Below are 20,027 nucleotides of genomic sequence, written 5' to 3' on the forward strand. Positions count from 1 at the left end.
GCGACAACTCTGTGAGCCATGGCCGAATCTCTGACAGTTGAAACATCTTCGTGGGTTGGGTATATATGGTCTTACATTTATTTTCAGGTAACCAGCTTCAATGCTTTCGGGCAGTGTGCTGGTATTCAAAGTGAGGATCAGGTGCTTTGTGTCTATTTCCTTGTTATCCTTCCGGATCTTTATGCGCTGAACATTTATGACATCTTGGTCAGTAAGGCCCTCAAGCATTTCTTTCTCAGAGAGGTGGATAAAGTCGATTTCAGATATGACGCCTCGGACAGTGTTCAAAGATCGATGTGAAGTGACAGAGACTGGGATTTCCCCAATGGACGCAAGGTTTGAGAGTTTAGAGTGTTGGACAGTGTCACGAAGTTCGAGCAGTAAGTCACCGCTGGCCATTTTGGATACCTTGTACCCAAGGCCCAAGGTATCTGAAAGACACTTTGCTACTAGGAACGGGGATATTAGTCTTGCTTGTTTTCCTTCTGCTTCGCTATGGACGACATGAAATTTTGGGAAAGATAGCTTTCTTTTCTGAAAAAAATCATCTGCACCGTTCCGCCCTCTTTTGAGAGAGCGATCTGGATTGGAAAAAGGGGGAGCCATAAAAATTTATGTTTTTCGGTCATGGTGCCAGCCACCCACCATGGAGTCCAAAAAGGGGACGCGACAGGAACTTGAAAGAAAGTCCTGCCCACGCCAGCTGTACACCTTAACTATAACCTAATATGACTCAACTGAGGGTAGTTGGTCACACAGGGTTAACCCTCGCCGCCAGGAAAAAAAGAAAAAAACAAAGAAGAGAGGAGGATACAGGAAAGTTGTAAGAAAGGAAATAGGAAAGTCAAAGATAGAGGGGCGGACAGGAAAAGGCGACTGCCGATGTCCTCCGGTTTGGTCAGGCCGGAGGTGCCGTCTACAGGAAGCTGGGGCCAAAGTGGTGCGTTGCCTGCGCCGAGGGGCCTTAAGGGTCCAAACGCTCGGCATCGGCTCAACCACCAGGATCCCCTTTTCCCCGGACACGGCGATGCCACGCACGGCTAAGCGCGGATGCTCGGGTCCGTGGTGACGCATTGTTCACCATCATCCCCCTGCGGGGATGTCCCTGCGGATGCTCGGGTTAACCCCGTGGTGTCGCCACTCACCAACGTCTGCATGCTGCAGACGCCTCCCTGCGGGGACCAACGCATTCAGCGCAGGCGTTCAGCGCTGCCACACGGTCGTACATGTCCAGCCAGTCTTCTACACCCTCGCGTGGTTCTCCACGGAAAAACGGAGGCTCACGGGGCTGGCGGAGCACCACGAGCGTTGGCTGTGCACCAATTTCAATTCTGAGGGGCATAGCTGGATAGCAGGTCAGCACCTCCGCCAGATGTCACGTAGTGGTGACTGCAGTACGGCGAACAGCAAAACAGCGAGAACGTCTTCGAAACGAAACTCTTTATTTGGGCAGTTTTGCGCGCGGAAAGAACTGAATCACTCGGCGGCGGCGTAGCAACAAGCGTGCTCGGCGGTCGTTGAACAGAATGCCCGCCGCTGTCGGCCGTGCTCTTTTTAAAGCTGATAGCGAACCTTCGAGATAAAAATTGGGAAGTTACAAGAACATTCTGGCACAAAGTAGAATCGGCTCCGTCTGGATGCGATCAATCGAGATAAATCTAGGCGCGTCTTGCGTCACAAACGAAGCGATAAAGTGGCGTGTCGGTAGCCTTGAAGCATGAACAAACCAACACTACAAACGAACGCTACAAAGATTCGCGGCACTATAGAATGACGGGTCAGAATTCCAAATGCACACGTCGTTCAAAATTTTCGAAAACATTCCACGACCCCTTTAAATTTACCTCTTCGTGAATCACACCGGTTAACAAATGCGCATTTAATAATGCCTCAGTAGAATCAGTCTCGGCATTCTAATACGTTGGTATAGTATTTAATTCTATATTAACATGGCATGTCCATATAGAGCAGATAACTTCCAAAGCTTTAAACAAACTAGGCCTTCTCCAGCGACGACTTCACCTAGCGAACAGTGAGTGACACTAGACTTTTCGCATTCAACTTGCCCGTCCGACCATCGTTAGAATATGCGTCTATCATTTGGCATCCCCGCCATTTGACGTTAACCAAACACCTTGAAGCTGTCCAAAACAAACCAGCACGCTTCATCTTGTCATGTTACTGGCGATTCCAAAGCGTTATTGTACTAAAAGACATCCTGAGTATGCAATCACTCGCCACATGCCGAACATTTCCCCGGCTTCCTTTTTTTTCACACCTTATACCAAACTAACATATCCTTTTCTCGTTCACATATTTTTCCAGCCCATCACATTTCCACTAAGATAGATCACGCATTCAAAGTAAAATCGATTTCTGCCCGTAATGAACAATTCCGCAATTCAACACTTGTATCATCAATAGAACAATGGAATTCACTGCCATCAAGTGTTGCCACTATCAACGATGCTCACTCTTTTCATAGGCACAGAAAGTTGGGCTGTTTGGTGCGAACTCAAACTTAGCAGCGTAAAAAAACGACGACCGAAGCGATCGCGGAGACACAACACAAGCGCAGACTGTCAACTGAATTCTTATTCACGAAAAGGAAGCTTTAAATGCGTTAGAAAATACAAAAGCGAATCTCTCTATTTTCAGTCATCTCTGCAGTCATTTATCTTTCAAGATATATCATAATTTCTGCCTTTGTATTACCCGCTTTGTGACTTTCTTGAGATAAAGATAAAATACACCATCTGAAGCCTCTACTTTTCTGTGAAGCGTCCTCTAGCGATTGTCATTTTTATATCGTTATTTGCGAAAAAGAAAAGTGTGCCCAAACAATTTTTTTTGCTGTAGATGTACTTTTCTTTGCAGGAAACTGTATTCTATAGACTATCAGCGATTGCATCCTTCTTTAATTTTATTTTTCCTCTTCTCTTTCGTTTTCTCTTCAAACTCTGCTTTCCTGTTCTACGTTCAAATTGACATTTGGCTCGTTTTATGATAATTTCTGTTCTTGTTTCTTAAACCTCAGTCCCCCCCCCTGCCATTTAGGGTGTGCACATAAAAAAAAATTTGTTAAATACGAACACACGCTCATCTCCTAGAAAAGTTATTTCTTGAATGTCTGGCAATAATATTATCATAAATTATATCGTACAGTAAGTTAGACGCAATCTTACGTGAAAGATGGATCGATAATTGTCTTGTTTAGTATTGGTAACATATCAAAAATGGCAGAAAGTTAGGTGGGCGGGTCAGATTAAGGTTTGGTTTGGTTTGGTTTATTGGGGTTTAACGTCCCAAAGCGACTGAGGCTATGAGAGACGCCGGAGTGAAGGGCTCCGGAAATTTCGACCACCTGGGGTTCTTTAACGTGCACTGACATCGCACAGCACACGGGCCTCTAGAATTTCGCCTTCAAGAAATTCAGCCGCCGCGGCCGGGATCGAACCCGCGTCTTTCGGGCCAGCAGCCGAGCACCGTAACCACTCAGCCACCGCGGCGGGGTGGTCAGATTAAGTAGTTTGCGGGGACAGGATGGCCACAGTTAGCGCAGGACAGGGTTTATTAGAGAGATATGGGGCAGGCCTTTGCACTGCAGTGGTCGCTGTCAGGCTGATGATGATGATTTTTGAAAAATGACGAGTGATCATGCGATGTGTGAGCCTCCCTCGTGGCTCAATGGCTATGATGCTTGGCTACTGTTGGAAAAGCACTGGCTCGACCGCGACCGCTGTGGACCCATTTCGATGGAGCCGAAATGCTAGAGGCTGGTGTACTGTGCGTTGTGAGTGCACGTTTAAGATTCCCAGGTGTTCTAAATTATGCGGACCCCTCTACAACGTCAGCCTTCATAGCCGAAGTTGTTTTAATACGCTGAACCACATAAAACAAAACTAAATCATACGATGAGATGTTACCAATCTGCGTTAGCAGTATGAATTGTACACTTCGCTTTACATTTCCTCAGGTGGATGGGCGGGCGAGGAACTTGTGGAGGGTGAGAGTGGGTGGGCGGGGTGTGGGTGGAGGTCTGTAGCTGGGTGGAATCTTTACCGCTGCTACCCGGAAGTGCGCACCAATCCCCCAGGGGCACTGCTCTAGTGGCTGAAGGCTTCAAAAACACGCACAGACACAGGCTTTTTCGCGAAAGTTGAATATACTACTAACGCAGTACTAACAAAGCAGTGACTAGCATTGATTGCGAAAGGATTGGTTTTTATAAAGTAGAATGTTTTTTTGGCTGTGTCGACGATTCCGTGTCCGCAAAACGTGTCGGCAGCGATTTCTTCGTTCGTGTGGGAGTTAAGTGAAAAAGATGATTTTGTGTGATAGAGGGTGGCGTGAGCGTGATAAAGTCAAATTTTGGTCGATGCGGAGTACTTAGTTAAGTAATTATAGCCAAAAATGTCACTTAGGCGTCAAAATAGTATGGGACGTTGATATAGCATGAATTCGTCAAAACATGAGTAGACGTACATATTGCGGCAAAACGCAACACGTGCAACCATGTTAAATAAAAAATGAAAGTGTACCGAACAAAAAAGATGCAATAGTTGGGAGTGGTGACGTCGAGCCAACGTGGTTGCCACGGGGACGCATGACGTGCCGTCACGTCATGTCTTGACATTGGGTGCGGCCATCGTGGCGTCATCGGAGAGAGAGCGGCACGTCTGTGGGTGGGCCAACGTGATTGTCGTCGTGACGCGTGGCGTCATGTCGCCTCGTTGGAATGCGGTCACTTGCCTCTTGGAGGATGGGTGGCCGGAGAGAAAAAAGTCTTCTAGAAAGCTCGTGCACGCCATTCCATTTCCACTCCGGCACTTCCTATTACGTCAGTCCTCCCCTCGCCGCCGTCGTAGTGGTGGTGAAAACACATTAATAAAATTGTTTAGGAGGTTGTAGCGCCGGTTGGAGCTCTCAGTCCGGAACCCCATTGGCGTAGGCTGCTGTCCGGGCTCTTTCGATGAGTTCTTTTTGTCTCGCTTCGTCCGAGCTGGTCAGAGCTGCCTCCCACCCCATATGCGTTGGCTGATTACTAATAGCGACCGCCGCCTGATTTCGTTGGCAGGAGACATACCTTAAAATAGAGGTCCGCCTTCTACACGCAAAATTTGCATTGTGAGTCAAATGACTCCGGGCCTGTTGCGTGTAGTCTTAGTGGGTTTTTCTAAGCGTTAGTCTGTAGCTTTCGGGCGTGTAGTTTTTGGTCCTTGTTTTAGGTCTTTGTTTCATTGCCCTCGAGTGCGCGTGTTTATTTCGATTGTCTGCATGGTGTGTGCATGTTAGCGCGTTTGCCGTTAGGCGATGAGTGTGAAGGAGCCATTAATGCTTCCGCCTTCTCCCAATGCGGATCGCAGCACTAATCTCAAAATTTTTTTATTTCTCTTTGTTTTTCTCTTCTTTTCTGTTTTAAATGCTGTGGTCTAAATATATGTTAAGAGGGAAAAGTAGAGAAGACCGGACAAAACGGAAACTTTCAACTTTAATAACCGATGTAATTAGTGAGAGAAGCCAACAGCCACAGCTTCCACCCTCGCCGTTCGATGACGTTCTACGTCACATCAGCGGTAACTCAGGACGTGCTACGTCCGCCGCTTAAGAACGTGGGTGGCGCTGGTGAACACCCCCAAGGTTAGGTTATTTGAAAACATAAATACAATACCCCCGAAAGCGGAAGGTTTGACAGCCGTCGCCGTAGCTCAGTGGTAAATCAACGGACGCGTAATTCGGAGGTCGTGGGTTCGGATCCCACCGGCGGCATGTGGTTGTTTTTTCTTCTGCTTTTCTAATCAATTAGCTTTAAGCGATAACATATTCAGTAATATTATAAACTGATCAACACCACAAAATAAATTAATTAATTAAACATCCCCTGTGCCCCTTGGTTTCTGTGGCTGTTGGCTTCTCTCATATTTATAACGAGCCCCTCATTCCCCTCTATTTGTCTATGTAATTAGTAGTGTATTCTCTTTGGACAAGTGCGTTGCGCCTGTATGTCTCTCTTCCACGTATATTTGTCCGATCTTCATTTTTTTACATTATTTTTTTTTCTGTAAACAGTTACTGTCCTTTGCCTTGTATATTTGTTACTTGGAAACTTTGAAACTTGTAGTCTTTTAGGCAGTAATTAACTTCAGAAATCGATAGATTTTTTCTGTAATCTTGAAACGTGAAATATGCAAGCTCTTACTGTTGCATTTGGGGGGATGAAGCGCATTCAAGCTGTGTTCGAACAGCTTTTTCTCCACCCTCCCTTTTCGCTTAATGTGTGAAATAAAAAATGTTCTGTTCTCTTCAGATGCGCTTATATCACCGCTAATAACCTGAGCGGCTTTATAAACATGCTTGGCTTCATCTGTTGGTTATTAAAGTTGAAATTTGCGCTTTTGTCCTGTCGTCTCGACTTCTTTTCTTTTAACATCTATTTAGAGCGCAGTATTTCAAGGGGATCATATACCATCTAGCCCGTCAGAAAGTCTTTCTAATGACACAGCTACTCCTTGGCAATGTAGAGTAGTAAGGTAACGAATATGCAATCGAGCCCACCTATAACGGTCGTAGATATAACGAACGCTCTGTTATTTTGATAGAGGGCGGTGCTACCAAGAAAACATGCGCCAGAGAAATGGCCATCCATCTCATATACAACAAACAACTGCACACGCACCACTCGGTTACAGCGAACAAGGAGACGCCGTAAACTCGCTCTCTTATTCGAAAAACTCCCGCTTCCAGGAAGCGCGGAGACTGAAGACAGTAAAACACTAATAAATATTCACGTGAAAACTATGCCTTCTATTGTAACACAGGATCTTTTCTTGCCAGCAATAACGGCTCGTGGTAGCTCTTGAAACTGTGATGCAATATCACTACGAATTGTGTCAGCTTACCTGCTTAAAGAGCTCGAGCGCTATGGTACCGTTGACCGAGGAGAAGCCGTCATCGGTGAGAGCCACCTCGGTGAAGATGTACTGGTCGCAGAGTCGCTCCTGCAGCGGGTAGGACTCGCGACGCACGCCCTGCTCGCCGATTGTGCACGACACGAACACGGGGGGAGGAACAATTCCTGCACGCACGGATGCCGAGAGTGCTGTAGAAGGCGACGCGTGCACACGGATCCCAACAAATGAACTTTAGTCTAATATTATTGTCTGAATAATATACGAGAAAAATTTGCGGGCATGTTTACGCAGTTACCAGCATCCCAAAGTCGGCGTCACAAGCAGTTCGACAAACCTGCAAAGGGTACCTTTGATGCTCGAAACCTAGAAAGACGAGAACTACCTCATCGATTCCTCATCATTCTACCGTTTCGCTCTTACTGCGAGCAGCAGTTCAGCCGTTATAGCGTCCATGTGATAAATTGGCGGCGTCTGACCGTCTGTACCCTTGGACAGCCGAGATTTGAGACAAATACTGCGCCATTTCCTTTCCTCAAAAACCAATTCTCAGTTTCAACAGCTCGTACTTAGAAAAGCTAAACTGCGAGCTACTTCTTAAATAGCTAGCTCAACTCAACGCAAAAAAAAAATTAAAATTGATCCCCTTCCCTTTACATCGCAGTTAGGGTGCCCATCGAAATACGAGACAATCACTGTGCCATTTCCTTTCCTCAAAAACCAATATTCAGTTCTTAATGGCGCAGTCATTGTCTTATGTCTCGGCAGACACCCGAAAGACGCCGTAAGGAAAGATGTAAATCAAGGAGTGACAGGAGAGAGGAAGGAACAGGTGCCGTAGGAGGGCGAGGGAGGGAGGCTATAGAATAACGTCGACCACATGGGTGTCTTTAACGTGCACTCACATCGCACAGCACACGGGGGGCTGTTGCGTTTCGCCTCCATCAAAACACGGCTGCCGCGGCCGGCTTCGAACCCAGGAACTCCGGCTCAGTATCCGAGCGCCCTCGCTCAGCATTCCGTGCCTGATTTGACCGTGCTTTAACCTTGAGAAGCACAGCATAGCAACAGATTTACGGGCTGTTGGTCGATTTGGACCAAAATTGACTCCAACTATAACTGAGCCTGCCCGAAACGATGAGAACCCCCAAATTTGGCTCCGGTGATTTCAAAAAAATTTTCCCAGCACACCTCAGAAATTTGACCTTGGCTGGTTTGTAGCAAAACAGATGTCCAACCATAACTGAGCTTGATACTTATTACGCGCTACACTTCACAGAACGAACACAGAATAAAGGAGGGACACTCTCAGTGCCCTTCCCTTCCTTTGTGTTCGTCTCATGAAGTATAGTGTGCAATAAGCATCATGCAGGACCAACTAGGCCCCGTCCTCGCTCTCTTAGCATAATTGAGCGTGCCCGACATGATAGCGCCCTCCAGATTTGGCCCAGGCCATTGCCAAAGTTAAGCCCAAGCCACGCCCGAAATTTGTCCTCCGAAGTGTCCAACTAAAATCAATGTTCAACCATAACAGCGCATGCATGACCCGATTGCGCCATCCAGATTTCGCCGAGTCATTGCCAAACTTAGGCCCAAGCCGCGCCCGAAATTTGTCCTTGCAGAGTTGGACCAAAATCGATATTCAATCATGACTGAGCATGCTTGACCCGATTGCGCCCTCCAGATTTGGCCCTGGACATTGCCAAAGATAGCCCCAAGCCGCGCCCGAAATTTGTCCTCGGTAGAGTTGGACCAAAATCAATGTTCAATCATAACTGAGCATGCGTGATCCGATTGCGCCCTCCAGATTTGGCCCGGGCCATTGCCAAAGTTAGGCCCAAGCCGCGCCCGAAATTTGTCCTCGGAAGAGTTGAACCAAAATCGATGTTCGTCGTCGATGTTCGTCGATGCAGCGTTCGTCCGTGTTTTTTTGCGTGTTTCTTCTTTGTGTGTGTGTGTGCTTTTTCGCTGCAATATGATTCAAGAATGTTACCAACTTGCCCAGAAACGTGTTTTAATCAGAACTGAGTATGTATGATCTGATTGCGCCCTCCTGATTTCGCCCGGGAAATGGCCAAAGTTAGGCCCAAGCCGAGCCCGAAACATGTTCTTGCAAAGTTGGACAAAAATCGATGTTCAATCATAACTGAGCATGCATGACCCGATTGCACCCTCCAGATTTGGCCCTGGACATTGCCAAAGATAGGCCCAAGCCGCGCCCGAAATTTGTCCTCGGTAGAGTTGGGCCAAAATCAATGTTCAATCATAACTGAGCATGCATTATCCGATTGCGCCCTCCAGATTTGGCCCGGGCCATTGCCAAAGTTAGGCCCAAGCCGCGCCCGAAATTTGTCCTCGGAAGAGTTGAACCAAAATCGATGTTAGTCGTCGATGTTCGTCGATGCAGCGTTCGTCCGTGTTTTTTTGCGTGTTTCTTCTTTGTGTGTGTGTGCTTCTTCGCTGCAATATGACTCAAGAATGTTACCAACTTGCCCAGAAACATGTTTTAATCAGAACTGAGTATGTATGATCTGATTGCGCCCTCCAGATTTCGCCCGGGCAATGGCCAAAGTTAGGCCCAAGCCGAGCCCGAAACATGTCCTTGCAAAGTTGGACAAAAATCGATGTTCAATCATAACTGAGCATGCATGACCCGATTGCACCCTCCAGATTTGGCCCTGGACATTGCCAAAAATAGGCCCAAGCCGCGCCCGAAATTTGTCCTTGCAGAGTTGGACCAAAATCGATATTCAATCATAACTGAGCATGCTTGACCCGATTGCGCCCTCCAGATTTGGCCCTGGACATTGCCAAAGATGGGCCCAAGCCGCGCCCGAAATTTGTCCTCGGTAGAGTTGGACCAAAATCAATGTTCAATCATAACTGAGCATGCATGATCCGATTGCGCCCTCCAGATTTGGCCCGGGCCATTGCCAAAGTTAGGCCCAAGCCGCGCCCGAAATTTGTCCTCGGAAGAGTTGAACCAAAATCGATGTTCGTCGTCGATGTTCGTCGATGCAGCGTTCGTCCGTGTTTTTTTTTTGCTTGTTTCTTCTTTGTGTGTGTGTGCTTTTCGCTGCAATATGATTCAAGAATGTTACCAACTTGCCCAGAAACGTGTTTTAATCAGAACTGAGTATGTATGATCTGATTGCGCCCTCCAGATTTCACCCGGGAAATGGCCAAAGTTAGGCCCAAGCCGAGCCCCAAACATGTTCTTGCAAAGTTGGACAAAAATTGATGTTCAATCATAACTGAGCATGCATGATCCGATTGCGCCCTCCAGATTTGGCCCGAGCCATTTCCAAAGTTAGGCCCAAGCCGCGCCCGAAATTTGTCCTCGGAAGAGTTGAACCAAAATCGATGTTCGTCGTCGATGTTCGTCGATGCAGCGTTCGTCCGTGTTTTTTTGCGTGTTTCTTCTTTGTGTGTGTGTGCTTCTTCGCTGCAATATGATTCAAGAATGTTACCAACTTGCCCAGAAACGTGTTTTAATCAGAACTGAGTATGTATGATCTGATTGCGCCCTCCAGATTTCGCCCGGGCAATGGCCAAAGTTAGGCCCAAGCCGAGCCCGAAACATGTCCTTGCAAAGTTGGACAAAAATCGATGTTCAATCATAACTGAGCATGCATGACCCGATTGCACCCTCCAGATTTGGCCCTGGACATTGCCAAAAATAGGCCCAAGCCGCGCCCAAAATTTGTCCTCGGCTGAGTTCGACCAAAATTGATGTTCATCGACAACTGAGCATGCATGACCCCATTGCGCCTTCCAGATTTGGCCCGGGCCATTGCCAAAGTTAGGCTCAAGCTGCACCCCAAATTTGTCCTCGGTAGAGTTGGACCAAAATCGATGTTAAACCATAACTGAGCGTGCATGACCCGATGGTGCCCTACAGATTTGGTCCGTGCCATCTCCAAAATGCTCTTCCTTGATCAGTTGGTATCACCGTGGTAAAACCAAGGCTTAATTTTTTATTCCAGTGGAGAACCATGGAGCACCGGGATGCGAACCAAAATATTCTCGTACATGAGGCGGATGATGTACTTCAACGCAATGGTTGCCGTAACAGAAAAGGCTGCCAAAGAAAAACGCGAGTTGAATCAGAGGGAACACTACAACCTATAATCTTAAAAAAAAATTACAAGAGTAAGCAATAAACTTAAGATAGTCAAATTTAGCACGTATCTATTAGTAACTTAGAGAATGTTACCCAGAATTCTATTAACGTGCGAAAGCAGAATTGCAGGAACACTGCCTCGTCTTGTTACTTTAATGTAGGCTTTCGAATCTTGACTGATCGTGCCGTTTTTCACGTCGCAAATTGTAGTGTTTTTACTTCTTTAAAACGAGTACGAAGTTCTAAAGCACTTAAGGCAACACCACATCCAAGGCTACAGCATGAAAATACAGGTACGAGTACAGCGCGACCATCGCCGCCGCGTGGTTGCTAACGTGATTCCGACGGCACTGGCTCTCGCGCGTCGGCAGTGGGGACGGCGGAGCAAGCTGGCGAGGCGTTGTGGGAGAGGGTAACGGCCAGGCGGGTGCGCTATGGATGTAAAAACGATGTTGTAAGATGGCGGCACCGTCGGCAGTGATGGCGCAAACCTACAAGCGTCGCGAACATAGGTTTACCCATCGAAATAGTTGGTTGGTTTGGTTTATGGGGTTTAACATCCCAAAGCGACTCAGGCTATGAGAGACGCCGTAGTGAAGGGCTCCGGAAATTTCGGCCACCTGGGGTTCTTTAACGTGCACTGACATCGCACACTACACGGGCCTCTAGAATTTCTCCTCCAAAGAAATTACAGGCGCCGCGGCCGGGATCGAACCCGCGTCTTTCGGGTCAGCAGCCGAGCACCATAACCACTGAGCCACCGCGGCGGCCCCCATCGAAATAGTGTTTTCGCACTAAAGGAAAAAAAATCCGGTGAACACCTGGTGCGTACCGGCCGTAGGAGGCAGCTTAAAGGGAGGGGGGGGGAGGGCGGGGGGTTGGCGCTAGCTCGTTGGCGGCGGAAACGGAAGTCTAAGTCGTGGGTCTCGGCATCGAACTACCGCGCATGAAACCATCCGAAAGATTTCTGTCGCCTAGTTTCCACTTTCTCTACCTCTCCAGATCTGCGCTGCGCCCGCGACCCGGTGACTGTCCGGTAGTTAGAGGAACCCCGCTTCTCTACGTACCTGCTAGTACGACTAGCAAAGCGATGGTGCAGAATGCACGCTGCTTCGTGCTTTACACCTTGAATCTCTCTTGTGCTGCCAACACCAAACGAGGGTGGAACTGACGGCAGAGTTTTCGACCCTGGAGGGCTCGCTTAGCGCCCTGAAGTCAGTACCACTCGACGCGTAGTGGGCTCCAGGCTGGCTGGCATTTTCAGCTCGTATTGCGAACCTGTCATTATCCGGGTGCAAGAGGCGAAACATCGTTACCAGTAATACGCGGCAAGCGCTTGTAGTTCCTTTTGCTGCCACCGCTTGTCGCATAGCTTTGAACATTAAAAAATGGCGCTTTACCGTCATCCATGACGAAATGAAGAAAGGGAATGAGGGAATAGCTGCAGAGCACAATGTGATAGGCCGGCTGGCTTAGCGGCACTGGCTGGTTGCTGTCCCGAATTCTTGGTAATGCACCAGAACAAAAACAAGACACATAGCGCCCAAAAACCGCCACACACTTCCGACTTCCACGTGAGAAGTCAGAACGCGTCAGCACTGAGTTGAATAACTTTTTCCTGGTATTACTGGTGACAGCTCTGAGTGCACTAACAGCCACCATTTTTTTAATGGGAGAAATTATGAAAATAAAGAGAAACGTATTACTTGACAAAGATCTCCACAACTCCTTTGCTAAGTGTAGTTGCTATGACAACCACGTTCTAGGGTGTATAAAGCGTCTAGTTAGGCTTCTCAGCTTAAAAATAGCCGACGTATCTGAAACAGAGCTATAGTGGCTACTTACACCTCATGTATGCACGAGAATATGCGAATCAAAAGGTTCCCAACAAAACATTACATTGGGCTAGTTGGTAATGGCTTGCTGAAACCATTTTCGCAGCGGCTGAAAAAAACACAGCCACTGCGTCTATACAACACAGAAGGGACACACTATAGACTTTCACTGACGCATACTTTACATATATAGCTTTCACTTAGCCCACGCAGACGCCGCGTCATTCTCAACAAGTATAGCTGCACCCTCCCCCCTCCTGCGGTTCATGCGATTGTGCAGGTAATAAATAGTCGCATGCCACGCAGAAAGGTGTAGGATGCACCAAGGCGTGTTGCGAATGACGAGGCGTCTGCTTGTGCTAAGTGAAAGCTATATATGTCAAGTATGCGTCAGGTAAAAGTTAGTTGAAGTCAAGCCAGTGTCCCTTGAGTATTGTCTGGGCTTTTTAAACCGCTAAGAAAATGGCTGCAGTAAAAATTACTTGTGGCGTCGAAGATTGCAGCGCTGATGTTCTATTTCGTTCGAAGCAGGCGAATAAAGCGCCGCAGCGTTGTCAACGCAACTTTCAACGCATTCGTTCCGTGCAGTATCACTTCGTACGCAAGGTTACTGCGTACGCCCTGCACTTCATTCTGCGTCCCACGTGCGTGCACTATCACTACCCACACACTACCGACTACGAATGCCCGCTATGGCGTAGCACACCTGTTGAAGCCGTGCTGGAGGTTGTCGAGGGCTCCGTCTCGGGCATGGTATCTGGCATCGTCGTCAGTTCGGGGCTCTCGGTGGATGCGCTGCTAGGGACGGCGGAAGCAGGGATGGCGGTCGACGTCGCCCCTTTGGGGCTCTCGGTGCTCATGCTGCGAGGTGGAGTGATGGCGGTCGACGTGATGCTGCCCATCGGTTCAACCCCAGAAGGCGTACTGAGGGTTGTGTCCACCGTGGTATCGCTATCACTGTCGTCTGCACAAATGGCATCGCAATTGGGGACATTTAACGTGGCAAGGAACGGAACGCAACCGAATTGAAGACTTACACAGGTGACGCGCGTGTTTCACGATTCTTTGTATGCGTATCACGTATGCGAGTCGTTGACAACCTTTTTTTCAAAATGCCGTTCCAGGCGCACAGTCATTTCACATGTTAAGCGTGTGCTTTAGTGTCTGTACGAAGGACGAGGTGCGCTCGCGACAGTCTCTACAATCCTGCAAGAGTCGTTGTGCTGCAAGTTTCACCGTTTGCAATGTCGGGGAGTGAGCCTCATTATGCGAATTCTTGCTAGTCCGTAGAGATTCTCGTTCCCAAGTTTGAAAAATGTTCTATCCAGTACATTAACGGATCCGGAGCACACAACGCGCGACAATGTCAACGAACATGTTTAGCTGCCCTGCAGTGGCCGCAGTCAAGTCATGCTTTTTTTTTAAACCATATACCGCTGGAATACCAGTACTTCGTATATCACTCGTCAAATTTCCAACAGCTTTCCTCCTTCCACGCTCTAAAAGGTGCGCTGCAAGGCCCTCGCACTAACTTTACATTGTGAATCCTGTAAATATAAGTCCCTACCAAGGTGTCCGTATTACATTATTACGCAATAGCGCAATGGACCCGTGGAGCGGAAAACCTGGCGCCGCCGGCAGCTTGAGCCAAAAATCCGGACTAGTGGGCTGGTTTGGCCACTTTGGCGCAAGTAACTGATGTAGTGGCACTGGCATGCGGCGGCCGTCGGAACTAAGAAGTGTCACAAAGTACGCCGCAGCCACCAAGAGATGGCGCGCGCGAAGCCGCCTGCGCCGCCGTATCCTGCGATGTGATATGCTAAGTGGACCCCGGGCCGCTGACCATAGCCATTAACACTATCGTGTCATACCCTCGAGGTAGAAATTAAATGGTTTTCGAATTTTCGTTTTCGTCGAGGTGACGCCAGACACAAAGTCCACCTGCAATAAGCAGGCATGTTTACAAGGTAAACTGGAAGGCTGTCGGACTCCTACACAATTCCATTTAGTAGAATTTTTCCAGCACGCATGCGTTTCCCTTTCGGCTATCGAAATTGAAGAAATGGCTACTGCAACACTGCTTGAAAATAGAAACGAGATTTGCGTCGGCTGCTGATGCTCTGCATGCATAATCACGCAAAATCAGTCAAACATTGGTGCAAATATTTCGGAACACACGTGCTCCAGAAGAATTATACCAATTGGAAGAGTCTAGAAATTCATATTCCTTCATGTTTGAGACGTAAATGGCCACTTCAGCCGTATTTGCGAAAACGTTCATTAATGTATTTTAGTTAATTAGCTGCCTGAGGATGACAACTATGATTTCACTTTGTCTCCCCCTGGCCCCAAAACTTTTGTGCAGCGTCGGATTTTGAAATCCCTGAATCTTAATTTAGGTCGCCATGTGTAGTGGGCAAGCAGAAACCGTAGTCCTCTGCAGTGAAAATGATGAGAACCAATCAGTAAGAAATGATAACATACCAATCAGTCAAAGCGATACGATCTTCTCAGTATTATTCACCGGGGGCTTGCAGTAGGTGCTACGAGATCTCGATTGGAAAGAGACATCATAGAAAGCGTAATGGTGAGTAGGTTGGTAATCTCTGTTTTGCTGGTGCCCTCTCTGGTGCCTATTGCTTTGCCAAAAGACCTCGGTGACGATTTACAGACCATAATGGATCAGCTAGGCAGACAATAACGGGAAATTCGCAGAAACGTTTACTTGTCTTAACAACCAACAGCAGATGATTACAACAAGCGAACCACAGGAATTTGGAAGGAAACTCATCTACCTACAGCGAGTAGTGACCGCGGACCCGGACGAGGAGGTTGACAAAATAGAATATTTGTGGGGCGGTGCACATTTGGCATCCACTCTCAAGTCATGAGCAGTTTCTTACCAACATCTCTCAAGAGGGAAGTATACAGCATTGTATGCGGCCAGTGCTCGCCTGGGCGGCAGAAACTTGGCAACCAACAAAAAGGTGTGAACTCAAATTGAGGATATATAGTTATCTGTAGAAATAAAAATGACAGCTGTAACACTAAAAGACAGGAACAAAGCCTGGGAAAGAGATTGAACTAGATTTGGTAATAAACAATTACAATTACAATTGCCTTGACAAACGCCTTTACCCTCCCCCTCATCCTTCACTCACCGTGCCGGAGGCTCGCCTTCTTCGGCACATCCAAATGAATGCAGTAATCACCCCGTCCCGCCTCTCTCTCTATCGCTATCGATCGGACTTTTTCTGTCCCAACTGCCCCTGTATCTATGCGGACCTGGCCCATTGCCTCTACTATTGCCCGGCTGCTCAGCAGTCGGGTTCCTAACCCCCACGTTCTCTATCGATCACCACCTGGCTCGACTGGCTTGACGCTGAAGGGGAGGAAGAACAGCGACTTCAGGTAACACCATCTGCCGGGCTAGTTGGTTCTGATCCATATGTATCAGCAGGTCGCCCAGGCGGTCGACATGCTCGGCCTGTAAATTATGGCCGAATAAAGGTCTTCTACTACTACTACTACTACTATTACAAGCTCGTTACCACCGGCGTTCTTTCTTATGCGATCAGTGACTACCTGCCTGTATTTTGTAGCATAAGAAGCGGTACTCCAGCAAACCTCCAGCAAGAAGTGTTTACTATTTATCAACCGGTTACACGAACCCTCTTAGAAGTTCTCCACAAGGAGCCAGAAACAGCTGTTGTGGACCACGTCCTCCAAGCAACTGACGCAAACGTAGCCGATGATACTTTTTTGAGTTGATTTATTTCGGTGTACCAACGTCATCTTGTTTTTAAACGCCGTACGGGAGACGAAAGCCTTGGATGGTGAAGGACTATTGAAGAATATTGAAAAGAACCTCTTTTTTAAAAAATTAATCCCATCTCTTGAAAAATTTGATCTCGCTGCTTTCAAAAGATTTTGCAATAATTTAACTCTGCTGTTGAAAAACGCAAGTGACCTGTACTATCAAAATATATTCAGTTCTAATGCAACGCGTACCGACCAAATGTAGAATAACTTGAATGCACTCATGGGCCGAAGTGATATAAAAAAGGAGACAGTTTAAGAAATTCTTCACGAAGGTAAGAAGCTAGTTTCGGAAGCAATGGGTAACATTTGCAATTATTATTTTGTTTACAGAGACTTTAGCATAATCTAGACAGCCACATATATATTTAATAGATTACGCCACGAAAATTATAGCACGCTTTTTCGAGCCACTAGATGCAAATGACATCTGTTCTGTTTTCCTGAGTTCAAATATTTCTCATAGCGTTGATGTTGACGGTATACGGATAAGACCTGTGAAGTATGTCACATTTATAATCAGCCCTATTTTGGCATATAAGTTTGATCTTTGTATTTACGGTGGCCGCAACTGGCAAAGGACAGGGTTAATTTTAGAGACTAGGAGAGGCCTTTGCCCTGCAGTGAGCGTAGTCAGGCTGATCATGATGATGATCATAATTTGTACGGATGTGATTCTCTCAAAAATGCAAGTTGACCGCGTGAGAGATTTGTTTTAAAAAGGTGGTAAGAGATTCGTATCTAACTACAGGCCTGTGTCAATTCTTCTTGCCTCTTCTAAAGGTCTCGAGAAAATTATCCTAAACACAATATCGCACTTTTGCAGCAAACATAATATCATAACTACCTCACAGTATGGCTTTCGAAAGGAGAGGTCTATAAGTTGGCGCTGATGGACCAGAAGGAATATATTCTGGAAAGTTTTGGAGACAAACCCATTATAATTGGCATTTTTGTTCATTTCACTCAGGCTTTCTATTACACTAGTCACACCATCCTATTTGAAAAACTGTATCATTATGGCATAAGCTGGCATATGTTTTGGCCCTGATGAAGAGCAACCTATTGTGATAAAGATGAAGTGTGGCAAGTGCGCTGCACGCACTCGCGCGCACAGGAGTAGAGAAGACGACGAAGTAGCAGAATACAGATCGGCTCGACCGTATGCTACGTGTACTGTTTCATTCTAATTATCATTACTTACGATAGAACATATTTTGGCGACGAGGATGCTGTTTTGATTCAGGACCTTGACGTGGACTGCTCACCATCCGTCATGAGTTTTTCTGGGCTTCAGCCACCACCGCCGTTCCTGCCGACTCCTGGTCGTCCTGCCCTTCCATGGGAGCAATGGGAGCTGGCGGTCCGGAATTACATGCTGGCCTCTGGTGCCTCTACTCTGGGCGCGGACAGGCGGAAGGCCATCCTGCTGAACTGCATCGGACTGGAAGGTCAGCGCATTTTTTATACCTTGGCGCCGCCGTCGTCCACTCCAGCGCCTACAGCAGCTGCATCGCACTCCGGTGACGAGGCGCCGCGCCTTGACGAATTTGATGCGGCGATATCCATCCTGTCGGCGCATTACAAATCGTCCGTGAATGTAATCGCCGCACGTCATCGCTTTCGCCGTCGAGTTCAGGCTCCAGGAGAGACAACGCATGAGTACGTCGCTGTCCTTCGCAGCCTCGTCGGCGACTGCGGGTGCTAGTGGAGAAGACCTCGAGTTGCCATCTGCGTGAGCGCCTACTCATGGAAGGCTCCTCCTTGACTCTGTCGCGCGCTGTGCTCCTTGCTCGACAGTGCGAGCAAGCTTCCCGTGAAGCCAGGGAATTGGCTGCGGAGGACGCTCCAGTACATCGTGTGGGATGCGAGCGCGGATCGAGACAAACACCACCTCAGGCCCATTGCTGCAAGTGCCAAAGTCAACCATCACAACCTGCTGCTGCATTAACAGAGCGCATGTGCTACCGTTGCGGTTCTACAGGTCACCTGGCGAACAACCCTGCATGCCGAGCCCGCAACCGCAAGTGTCGTCGGTGCGGCAAGATGGGCCACTTAGACTCTCTTTGCAAGTCGTCCGACCGTCAAGTTCAGCAAGTTGCAGATACTGCTGACACATCGTCGATGCCGGATGGCTCCAGCAGTGCATCTATTCTCAATGTTGAAAGTAAAAAAAAAACGTAATTTTCGCGTCGGTCCTGATTGAAGGCAAGTCCATCCGCTTCCTGATTGACACCGGCTCATCTGTGTCGATTATTTCTGAAGACCTATACCACCGATTCTTCGCTGCAATTTTCCCGCTTAAACCAACTGCAGTTCAACTATTGGACTATTCTAAGTCTCGGATTATAGTCCAAGGCTGTTTTGTTGCCACAGCCACGTTTCACAACCGTACCGCCTGCATCCTGTTGTACGTTGTCTCGGGAGGCACAACGCTGCTGGGTCTGAATTCCATTGCAGCCCTACAAATGAAGATCAAAGGTGCATCGTTGGAATGTCTTTCCATGACACCTGATACGCCTCTGTTACCTCCTGAGCTACGTCCACACTTCGAAGATATCTTCTCCAAGGAACTCGGAGTTGCTGCTCTGCAACCTGTCGCCTTCCCAGAAAAACCTTGGGATAAGGTTGCCATTGATATCGTGGGGCCTTTCAATCAAGCTCCCAGTGGCTGCCGCTTCGCGATTGCGCTAATGGATTATTATAGCAAGTGGCCAGAGGTTTTCTTCGCGGATGCCATCACAACTCAAACCGTTCAAGAATTCCTGCTTGGCCTCTTTGCTCGTGAGGGTTACCCTCAAGAGATTGTTTCTGACCACGGACCTCAATTCTCATCGATGGCCATGCAAACTTTCCTCCGCGAACGGGGGATACGCCATTGCTACTCTTCAGTGTACCATCCCCAAGCTAATGGGCTCGTGGAACGATTGAATCGAGTGCTTAAGTCCTATATTCAGCTGGCTCTGTGCGAGCGACGCGACCTACGTACAGCTATTGTGGACTACCTCGGTGTCTACCGCTGTACGCCCCATGCCACGACAGGACTTGCACCAGCTGTCCTACTTCATGGCCGGTTGCCCCGCACAAAACTGAACGTCGTAGGACTGCCGGATCAGTGCTTCCCAACGGATCCGACAAAAGCGCTTAAGCTTTTGCGGCAGAGGCTTCAAGAGAAGCAAACGCAGTACAAGCTTTATGCGGACCAGCGGAGTGGCGCCAAGCGTCGTCACTTTCAGATTGGCCAGTACGTGCGTGTTCGCAAACCAACTGTGCGAGGCAAACTGTCAGCTCGGTTTTCGGAGCCTCGGAAGATTGTGGAGCAGCGTGGACCTGCATCTTATT

At 47.9% G+C, this 20,027-nt stretch overlaps 1 protein-coding gene across 1 annotated transcript in view; it reads right to left on the minus strand.

The window, feature by feature from the left end:
• Positions 1–3,972: 3,972 nt before the first annotated feature.
• LOC149337703 (uncharacterized) overlaps positions 3,973–20,027 on the minus strand; it is a 75,884-nt gene continuing 59,829 nt past the window's right edge. The window contains exons 6-8 of the mRNA XM_089554496.1: positions 13,573–13,830; positions 6,900–7,075; positions 3,973–4,113 (exon numbers count right to left, since the gene is read on the minus strand). Of these exons, the coding sequence (XP_089410622.1) occupies positions 3,973–4,113; positions 6,900–7,075; positions 13,573–13,830 (575 nt within the window). The remainder of the gene's footprint in view (positions 4,114–6,899; positions 7,076–13,572; positions 13,831–20,027) is intronic.

This window comes from Amblyomma mixtum, chromosome 7, assembly GCF_055824585.1.
Source record: "Amblyomma mixtum isolate Tamu chromosome 7, ASM5582458v1, whole genome shotgun sequence".
NCBI lineage: Eukaryota > Metazoa > Arthropoda > Arachnida > Ixodida > Ixodidae > Amblyomma > Amblyomma mixtum.